Genomic DNA, 11,192 nt, shown 5'->3' on the forward strand with positions numbered 1-11,192 from the left:
AACCCTTTCAGGTACGACAACGACGCCCAACCTTACTAACTTTACTTTCGAAAACTTTTCAAGATGATTAATTGTGTATCGAACAAAACGAAAAAAAGTATGCTTTTTCAAAAATATTATTGTGACCATCAACTATGCCAATAATGAATTCAATGTTAAATGATCTTGAAAAAGTCTGCCAGATGTTTGGAATAAGTATTCTTATCTGGCAATAATGTCGATTACGCAATCACCATCACAGAGAACTCGTCCAACCATTCAATTTTAATGAGTCGACGTCCAACTCACTGAAGGTAATACCCAACTTCTGCTTCCACAATTTCTGAGGAAAGAATTCTCGACAAAGTGAGCTTGGGTCCCCAGGACGCAATTCAACCCTCATCACTAGCAACGTGTCCGTTCTGTAGGAGGATGGACGAAAAAAGTCATTTTGATGAGAATCATTTTGAGAAAGGTCGTGATCATTGCCCTGACGAAGAATCGTCATATCATCCAAAACTTCGTGAATCAACTAGTGTAAGTTTCTAATCATAGGGACTAAAGTTAGGACGAGTTAGGCCTAACAAGTATGAAGTTTATTGTCACTGAGTGGTGCAGTTTATATGTGTAACAATTCGAATCATTCCACAGGAATACTTGCATTATCAGATACATAGGGGTTACTACTTGGACTCAATGATCAGACGGTCCAACGATCATCGTAAGGCTAGGATACAGATTTATCTAAATATCACATAGCCTAGATACTATTACTATTACTAAACTTCAATGTTTTCAATTGAATAAAACTTTGCTAATGAAAGTGCACTGCAGTGATAATGAATAAATTATTTAATTGTACCCCTCATCAAAGAAGTTTTTACCTACCAAATAATTCTTTCTTTCCTGTTATACAGTGGCTTCTCAAAGAAAATATCAACCAAAGTTCATGTGTTGTTGATATACTATCTCAAGCTGACCACTTCTTTTACACAAGAAACTGGCATCGGGCTGCTCAACTCTATCTACAAGCCCGGGAATTACTCAACGAGAAAGGTGCCCTGTTACAAAGGATAACTTTGGAATCACTCTCGAGGTGTTACTTGCATCTAGAGAAGTATGAAACATCCATGGAATGGGCACAAAAATTGGTTAGTACTTTATTATGAGTACTAATATTGTGGAGAAGGCTTTGCAACAAATCTGACAAAACTCAAAATCAGAAGCTGAGTTAAAGAGCTAATATGGCTTATCAGAATATCTGATGCCTGTAATGGTTAACCAAAATAATTTAAAACTTTTGTATAGGCCTAGGTGTATTTTCATGTTTATTTTTTTTCTTTCATCCTGTTTGTGTGTGTGTGTGTGTATGGATGTCAGTTTTCTTAGGTTTTTAATTGTCTATCATATATACCTAAAAGGCTAGAGTTTTGTAAACAATACAAAAGAGAAATGGAAAAACTAGAATGAAAACTTGTCAGTTTCATTGAAAGCTAAAACCTGCTGTGGTTTAAGGTTTACCACATTTCAATCAAAATCAATTTTCATTTTGCCCTAACACTAATGGTCCTGTCATTGTGCACCATTGATGATGTCAGAAAGTAGGGTTTAAAAGCAAAAGCAAAATTCTTTTTAGCAAGAAGTCTTAAGCTTCTGGCCAATTGGTAACAGGTATGGTATTGAATTACACCAGACCTAGCCTTCATGATGATACTGAGAGTATATACTACAGCTAACTTTAAATGTAACTTTGAATGGAGTTAATAGACACTGGACTTTGTAGTTTTGCAACTTGCCTTTGTCCTATTACGTATGATTTACATAAGTGTTTCTCTTGTGATTTCAGTTGAAGGTGTGCCAGTCTTCAGAACATCGAGTCATAGCACATAATCTCATTGCTGACATATGCCATGGACTAGGCCATTCAGAAGGTAAGTGGAAGTACCATAAGAATGCTATATAACATTGCTACAAAGCTCAAAGTATACTTGATGGTGTCAACTGATGTAATATTCAAGTACAATATACCCGCTTAATCATATTCATACAAAAATCAGGAACTCTATGTTACTCGCAGATCAGTCACGATGAAAATTATGTATTTGAAACAAGTGAGAACAAGTTCTTGTTTATTGTTTTAAAAATGCCCACAGGATTAGTAAATCTGCACAAAGTTCCTTTGACTGATCATTTTAATTTTTACAGACCATCAAATCTAGTATTTAGAGAACTTTAGGTGATAAGAGGTTTGGCTTCCACTTGATAACTGAAACCTGAGGTTTCTTATATTTTGTTTGTGTCCTTCAATAAGCACAACCTACTGCATACCTGTATTATGAAGAAATCTTGACACTACTTGTAATTAGCTATACTAAGGGAACGCCTGCATCACTTCAAATGACTACTTCTCGAATGAAGAATAAGTTCCGATAAAAACCCGCACACTCACAACTCGATTCAACTGGACTTGGAATATCATAGTTGGGCAGTGTGCATGTCCTTAAGACTACAGCTGATCAAGATTATGATAGTTTTTAAGTCATGACTGCTTCAGATGCCGGTCACAGTGTAGCGGTTAACACCAAAAGCTATCCAGTCTTAACGAGTGTAACGAGTCACGGGAACAAAATTTTGCATATGACGTCCTAAGCGAGCACGGTGTCGTTAACAGAAAGCAGTCATTGCGTGTACTTATCAGAACTTCAGCGTGCTGTGATCAGTTGTTTCTCTATGGGGTCATAACAAATATGTAAAGTAGGTCACGGCTGTGATTTGAGTCGGGTCGTGATGAGTCAGGCAGTGTGTGACCTACTTAACAGACATAATTTGAAATGGTGAACAAAGGCCTATAATTTCACAATATATTACCACTTAAAAAAATCTACTGGCTAAAATCATAGCTCTCACTGTTATTTTCCTATATTACAACACACGTCAGTTACTGCACTGTACAGGCAATATGAGAGCATCCCAATAATGTTTGATAGTGTTATTTGCAGGACTTTGTTAGATACAGATCCTTTGATCATTGTTAACCTACTCACTTGTGTTTGTATGTTCTACTGGCAGGCAAAATGACTTTTAATTACTTAAGAATGGGTTAGTCCAGTGGCATTTAGACAGTAACTAGCGGGAATTGTGAGGCTTGGAAATGCCATTTCTCTCATACCTTGTTTGTGAATTGGGAAATTTGGTTTGATCCTGCCCTTCAACTGGTTTTCAAGTTTACATTGTTTGCCAGTGCAGTTGCACTGCAGTATCGTTGACTTTAGTATCTTTGACCTCCCTCGGTAAATAGAAAAGTGATCAGATGCTACGTATTCACTCCAAATGTTAGGATGTTATCGTGTACCCAACAGTAGTTTGACTGAGGTAGATTTTATACACAGATCTATGTATTTTGTTTTGTAGCAACTCATAGTAACATTACTTTTCATTAAATCTGTTTTATTACCAAACAGAGGAAGGAGAACACTTGAAATTTTGTCTGTCAAGGCAACCCCTAAATGGCAGCCATTGGTTTCGTCTCGGTCTATCATATCTATCTAAGAGTGGAAAGCGTTCTATTCGTTCTGATGTTGGAGGTAAAGACAGGTGCCATCACAAGTTCAGCAAAAGCACAGAAGAAATTGACCACCAAATTAATAATGCAGATAGGAATGAAGTGAATGCAGAGCTTGAGTCCATGATGTCACAATCCAACATTTCAGGACACCAAAAATGTGAATCAATGAATAGATTGAAAAGTAAAGCGATGGAAAATAATGATGGCAATAGAAGCAAACTCGATATAAATTGTGAGAAAGGGCAAAAGCAAACTGACGAGGGTGTGGGCTTAAAGAGTGAAGTTGCCATGGGAGATATGGGAGAAGACGGAATACGGCAGGATAAGGGAAGTATAGATCAGGAGACAGAACTTATCACTACTACAGAACAAAATGGTGCTGATGTGAAGTACGAGCAGAGAGAAGATAGCAAGAAATGTAGAAATGAAGATGTGATCAATAACAGCACCAGTAAGGAACAGAGGAACGAGGAGGAACAAGTGACGGATAAAAGCACCAGTAAGGAACAGTGGAATGAGGAGGGTGTTTTGAGAGGCGTAGGGAATCACCAGAGTCATGAAGGTTTGGAGACGTTCAACATTGAGGGCCAACTCAATGCAGCATCTCACAACATTGCAAAAAGTGGAGCACATTCTTGCCATGGTACCAGCTCCACTGACCCTGACGACGAAATTTTAGCTTTGATTTGTTTCATAAGGGCTAGGTAAGTCGACTAGGTTAGAAAGTGAAACAAGCAGGCACTGCAGGCAGCAATGTTGGCTTATTTTATTTTAATAATACTAATAATAATAATAGTAATAATAATAATAATAATAATGGTGATCTCAAACGTGCGCATATCCACCCGGAAGGTGCTCGAGGTGCGGAATAATTACAATGGTGGTTTGTAACATGCGCATATCCACTCGGAAGTCATGAAAGGGCACTTTAGCTACAGCATATCATCTCAGACTTTTAAGCTGGCCATCAAATCTGTTACTGTCCTTTGTAAAACTGTTGAAGCCACAAGAAAATTCTGTAAAGACTACATGCCTTAGCCTTCATAACCTCTACATTTGAATAGTGTTGCAGCGATTCTTTGTTGCCAGATCAAGTATTCAAACAGTGGTTTACTTTATGTATTTTTTGGAGGTTTGCTGTTTGTTCTTTATAGCCAGTTTGTTAATAAATACATTTTGCATACATAAACCATGAAGAACCTGTGTCATTGGACAGTCGGGGTTCATCGTAACAGATATAAATGATTGTTTTTGTTTTAAATGATGTGGTAAAAAGTATATTGTTGTTTATATAATAATATGTTTCTTACTTTTCCTTTTTCTGTTTCTTATCTCTAGACTGCTCTTGAAACAACCTACATCTTCATTGTGCAATACTAAAAGTAGAAAGGTTTTGATGGAGGTAAGAGAAAAATCAAGCACTGTGGCAATAAAATGATACCCATATCCATCTTGGGTTTCAATGAGTGGCAGTTGGCTTCATTTGATGCAAAACGTTAGGACCTGAAGTGACAGACAGTGGGCCTACACAAGTGAACAATCAGTGTTGTGTACAATATATAGTAAATACAATATATTGTTTACTAAAATGAATAGTAAATACAATATATAGTAAATTCTACTTGAAAGGAACTTAAAAGATCATTTGAGGTCTCCAAAGATCAAAGTATGAAAATGTTGTAAAGCATGATAGAGTTATCCAAAGTAAAACTTCCAAAGTAAAACTTATTAAATGAACTTGTACTTGGCCGGAAGATTTGCTTTAAGTTGGAGAATCCAGGCTAGTGACTTCCGTGAAAGTCAAAGGTCATTTGAGGTCAACAGACATGAAAACATTGAAACCTTGTAAAACAGGCAAGAACCTTCCAGATCACATGCATTCAGCAATGGTCAAGGTTTGAAATGTGTCTGTAGAATGATTATTATTATCATTTTACCAAATTTATATAGCGCTCTTTTCATGCTTAAGCATGTTCAAGAGCACTTTACAATGAAAACAAAATGACAAAACCCTTAAAATATGAATATGAAGAATGAAATTGACACAGCTTAAATGTTACTATTAAAAATAAATATATATATTTAAACGAAGGAATAATTTAAAAAATAATATAGATTTACAGTGAAATTCCTAAAAAAAAAAAAAGTGAGTTTTAAGTAAATTTAAGTAACAAAATGACAAAATCCCTTAAAATATGAATACGTAAAATGGACGCAGCTTGAAAATTAATATAAAAATATATATGTATTTATATATCTATATATCTATCTAATGATGTGCAATAAGTGGCCAGCATTAAACCAGTTGGCCTCCCTCCCTGGTTATATGCTGCTATTCTTGCATGTATCCTACATTTTAGTTCAGTTTATTTACACTTGCGTAAAACAACAAGAATAGAAAAGGTATTGATACAAGAAAAAGTGTAGGAAAGCTGAAGTTACCAGATGCTTAGGTTGTGCTGGTCAGCCTGTGGATGAAACCATTTAAGTTGCTTTAAAGGAGAGTATACCCTAGCATGATAGTGGAAATGTAAAAAATAGATGAAACCATTGATATTTATAACAAGATAGAAAAAATATAGCTTGATACAGTCGACGTTGAAGGTGGACGACACCCCATATTCTCTCCCAAAATGTTATTTCACTGCCCGTGCTATGATTTGCCTAGGCCTAAAAGTATCTATTGTTTGGGAAGTCCAAAAGTTGCATGTTAGCCTGAGAAGACTCATACTGCTTTTAGTGTTGATCAAAAGGGGAGGGATGGATGATGGGAGGGTTCAAATGATAAAGTTGTCAGTGCTCTAAATTTTGGAAGACTTCAAGGGTCAGGAGTTGGCTGACTCTCATTAAGTATAGTTACTGTTTGTATTGCTGCTTGCAATGCTTGGGATTAACTTGAACAGTGTAGTAAGTTTTATCATTCTCTGCAGTTATTTCCCCTCACTTTGTATAATTTTGTTTCTAACAGGTCGAAAGCCGTTTACAATTACTGGATTTCACCGAAGCATTTGTAGAAGAGATTCACCAGCTCTGTAGGAAACGCCAATTCCGTTTAGAAACGAAACAGAGTAAAACAGAAGATAACGAGAAGAAAGGGAGGAACGATACGAACCTAGTTAACGAAAATATCGAGAGTCGATTTGAAGACTTTTGGTTTCACGATATTTTACGTCAGGCTAAGAGTAACAAGATTAATGGTGATGAAGATGGGATTGCAGGGGTAAATTCATGTTAGTTTAGTCAAGTAGAATCTTTGAACTTGCATTCTGTTTGTCCATCCATGTTGGTAGTAGATTGTGTAGGTGTACTCAGGGAATATATTACTGTAAAACCTTTTCATAGCACTTTGAAGGCAATGAAGTTTGCCTGTAAAAATTAATTTTAAATTTTAAATTATTCACTGCTACTTATAAATGGTAGTTCTATGTATGTATTTTAGATCCACCTGCAAGCAGGAACTCGCGACGAAGCCATCATTGGTTTATCAAAGCCGCAAGCTGACCGAAGTCAGTCTCTTAGATTCAAATTTTAATGTCCATGATTATGAATTGTCAATTGTCAACAACTCTGTATCTGGATGACATACATTTACAGTATCTTGGAGTGTCTCGAACTCGGTACCTTATGATTGAAAGGCACCGGCTTTACCCTCTGAGCTAACACTCCCTCGTTCAAAAAGTGTTTGCTATAATCTGACATTATGCCTGGAGATTGGCAATGTCACAGAGAGATCTCAGAATGTTCAGATATCAACATATGTCACAGCAGTCATATATATGGGTGCTTTTATGGGATTTCCCAGTTAATCAAATTTTTATTATAGAAAGGCAAAGAAGTGATTGGCTAATGTACATAAAGAGTCAAACCAGCGACCTCAGGTCACATGTACAGGCTCTATGGACTGAGCTGTCCAGCCTTTAGCTAGGTGCAATCTTTCTTAGGCTGTGAAGCCACATTACCTTGTATAATATTTCTGAGAGGTCGGGGTATCACCCCCCGTGGTTATTTGCTACGACAGGCAAGGAAGGAAGGAAGAGTGATGGCTATCCATTCCGTCAGGAAACTTCTGATATAACTATTTAAAAATTTGGATGTTCAATCCCAAAGGTTTGACTTTTTATCTGCAGTTTGTGCAATTTTTTAAGGTTTTAACTCAAAATGTTGATGTGCTATGCCAAAAAATTATACTTTTCAATGCAAGTTTTTTGATATCCACATAAAGAATTAAAAATTTTAACAAGTCAACTCTTAAGTTTTGTTGTTATACTTTGTTGTCCTTACTTTGATACCCCAAACCCACAAATAACTCTTTGTGCATCGTACATTCATGTCTCCCCTCCCCCCCCCAACATTTCATAATTTATGTAATAACATTATTTTATGAAAAGGACGTATCACAATGATTGATGATAAATACAGAACTTGTTGAATTAACCTTGTATTCATGATAACTCATAGAGTGCAGCTTGGGTACCATCCACACTTGGCACATGATAACTTCTGTGGAGGTCAAAGGTCAAGAGAGGCCTTAAAACCCAGTTATAATGATCATTGTCCCAAAAGCAAAGCTTGAAGGAACCGCATTTAGCATGTGGATCAACATAAGTAAAAGGAAATACCTTAATTATTGAGGTCAAAGGTCACCAGAAGAAATATAATTATTTCAAATTTAATAATGATTGAAACTTATAAATTCATCTCTGAGTTATCATGAATACAAGGTTTTCAGACTTTGACTTCTGTGTACCTTTCACCTCCACCAATTCCAATAGGGTTCTTGTACTCTCTACTTTAGATCTTCATACCAAGTATGAAATTCATTCAAGCCTTACTAATTTTGCTGTTATCATGTTTACAAGGACTTTGACCTATGTTGACCTCAAATAAATGACCAATTTATATAGGGTTCTTGGACACACCAAGAGGGATCTACTTATCAAGTATGAACTTCATGCCAGCTTCAGTTTGTGAATTATTATGTTAACAGTTTTTCAGAATTTTGACCTCAAATGACCTTCCATTTTGCAATAGGGTTCTTGTACTCAATAAGGTGCACCATCCACCATGCATTTATTGTGTTTACCATCAGGTATCACACAAACACACAAGTCATCACCATCGCATTCACCAAGGGTAAAAAGGATACATCCTCACTCAGGCCTTTTAAATAATATAAAAAGAAATGAGGCCATAATTTGAAAGTTCACGGTAGGAATTTCATATAGGGTGCAACCTAATTGAACAATCACTGCTGTAATTTTGTAATACACTTTATGACAGCTCAGAAGGAAAACAAATACTATAGGGTGAAAAGAAAGGTTTTCTTTGCTATTATGGGGGTTCAAAATGCATACAATGGTTTCTCTAAAATGTTTTGAAATTTACCAAATTAAAAAACAACCAGAAATCCAGTTAGCTTTGTGATTCAAAATTCAAAATAACTATCTGAATGATGTAGAGCAAGTGAGTTAAATTTGTCCAAGAATTTAGTGACAACCAGAAAAGGTATGTACTGAGCAATCCCTTTTGGGCATCAACCACGTCGTTCACTGGTAAGGATTTTACAGTATAGAAATTTATACCAAAATGTTTCAATATCCAGAAAGAACAGTCTTCCCATGTGAGATATAGACACAGATTACCAATTTTGAGCTGGCAAATCCCTTTAATAATTGTTAAAAGTAACATGACATTGCTTGTACATTGTGAAATTTTCCCCCCATTTGAGATAACATTTTGACTCCTTGAGCCAGTTTGTGCCCAGGCATTTGAATTTGATAATACCTGTTGAATTCTTGAGGCTCAAAGGGTGAAAAATGATAGGACATTTAAGAGTATGCCTAAAGCATGAGTATAAACTCTGAAGCAGATTTCATTATCTGGATGCCAGGTATGTTTCACACACCAGAAGACCTACAGAGCCCCTTCACAGGAACTGAACTGACTTTGACCAAAGTTTGTTCACAAATTGAACATTATAGCATTTGAGAATTAACTGATTAATTGTAGTTTTACTTTTAGAGTTATCATGTTTAAAAGATATTTTCTGACTGTGATGGCTGTTGACCTCATGTGACCTCTACCAATTCGATAGGAATCTTGCACTCACCAAGCTGTATCTGCATACTAGTTATGACGTTCAAGAAGATATACTTCTTGTGTTATCGTGTTTACAAGAATATCAGACTTTCACTTAAATGTTGACTGCAAATGACCTTTGACCTCCACCAATTTCAATAGAGTTCTTGTACTCAACAAAGCTGAATCTACATACCATTAATGGATATCAATAAAGACATACTTTTAAGTTAACCTGTTCACAAAGTTTTCAGAATTTGACCTCTGTTGACCCCTAACAAGTGCCACATACACACACGCCAGCAACATAGCATCGATTCCTTTTGCCTCCAGCAAGGAATCAAAGTTTTATTGTTATGATGCACGGCAAGTTACTTGTAAATCGCCGCGGGCAATTAAAATTAAAATCTGGAACCTACCTACTTTCAACTGCTGCATCCTTGCACAAGAAAACTTTCCTTTTTTACAAAGATTCAAAGAGCTTGTAATATGTATACAGTAATAGCAGCAGCTTGAATAGCAGTAAGGGAGCAACTTGAGTGGCAGTGATAGCAATAACAGTAGCAGCCATTGTTGTAGCAGCAGCAGTTATAACTGGAATTATAGTAGCAGTAACAGGTTACTAACAGCAGCACTGTTAGTGGTAACAGTAGCATCTGTAGTGGCCACAGTAGTAGTAGCAGCATCACTCACAACAGCAGCACTCAAAACAACAGCATTCACAGCAGCATCACTCACAGCAGCATCACTCACAGCAGCATCACTCACAGCAGCATCACTCACAGCAGCATCACTCACAGCAGCATCACTCATAGCAGCTGCACTCACAGCAGCTGCACTCACAGCAGCATCACTCACAGCAGCATCACTCACAGCAGCATCACTCACAGCAGCATCACTCACACAGCAATAGCACTGATAACCATTCACAGCAACAGCACTCACAGCAGCATTCACAACAGCATCACTCACAGCAACAGCACTCATAGCAGCATCACTCACAGCAACAGCATTCACAGCAGCTGCACTCACAGCAGCATCACTCACAGCAACAGCACTCAGCAGCATCACTCACATGTGTAACAGCACTCATAGCAGCATCACTCACAGCAACAGCATTCACAGCAGCATCACTCACAGCAGCATCACTCACAGCAGCATCACTCACAGCAGCATCACTCACAGCAGCATCACTCACAGCAGCATCACTCATAGCAGCTGCACTCACAGCAGCTGCACTCACAGCAGCATCACTCACAGCAGCATCACTCACAGCAGCATCACTCACAGCAGCATCACTCACACAGCAATAGCACTGATAAGCATTCACAGCAACAGCACTCACAGCAGCATTCACAACAGCATCACTCACAGCAACAGCACTCACAGCAGCATTCACAACAGCATCACTCACAGCAACAGCACTCATAGCAGCATCACTCACAGCAACAGCACTTATAGCAGCTGCACTCACAACAGCATTCACAGCAGCATCACTCATAGCAGCAGCATTCATAGCAGCATCACTCACAGCAATGGACTCATAGCAGCATCACTCACAGCAACAGCA

The 11,192-nt window shown here is 37.4% G+C and overlaps 1 protein-coding gene across 1 annotated transcript; it reads left to right on the forward strand.

The window, feature by feature from the left end:
* The first annotated feature begins 6 nt into the window (after positions 1-6).
* On the forward strand, positions 7-7,838 carry LOC139972906 (uncharacterized). Its single transcript, XM_071979217.1, has 6 exons — positions 7-516; positions 897-1,130; positions 1,826-1,910; positions 3,441-4,248; positions 4,883-4,946; positions 6,513-7,838. The coding sequence occupies exons 1-6, from the start codon at positions 412-414 to the stop codon at positions 6,777-6,779; spliced, it is 1,563 nt and encodes a 520-aa protein (XP_071835318.1). The 5' UTR covers positions 7-411; the 3' UTR covers positions 6,780-7,838.
* The last annotated feature ends 3,354 nt before the right edge of the window (positions 7,839-11,192 follow it).

Source organism: Apostichopus japonicus, chromosome 9 (genome assembly GCF_037975245.1).
Source record: "Apostichopus japonicus isolate 1M-3 chromosome 9, ASM3797524v1, whole genome shotgun sequence".
NCBI classification, from domain to species: domain Eukaryota; kingdom Metazoa; phylum Echinodermata; class Holothuroidea; order Aspidochirotida; family Stichopodidae; genus Apostichopus; species Apostichopus japonicus.

Excerpts from the sequence above, each read along its gene's own strand:
- LOC139972906 (XM_071979217.1), top strand. The coding sequence starts at position 412 with ATGGACGAAAAAAGTCATTTTGATGAGAATCATTTTGAGAAAGGTCGT. Across the intron at positions 517-896 it reads AACTTCGTGAATCAACTAGT|TGGCTTCTCAAAGAAAATAT; the intron begins GTAAGTTTCTAA and ends CCTGTTATACAG. Across the intron at positions 1,911-3,440 it reads TGGACTAGGCCATTCAGAAG|AGGAAGGAGAACACTTGAAA; the intron begins GTAAGTGGAAGT and ends ATTACCAAACAG.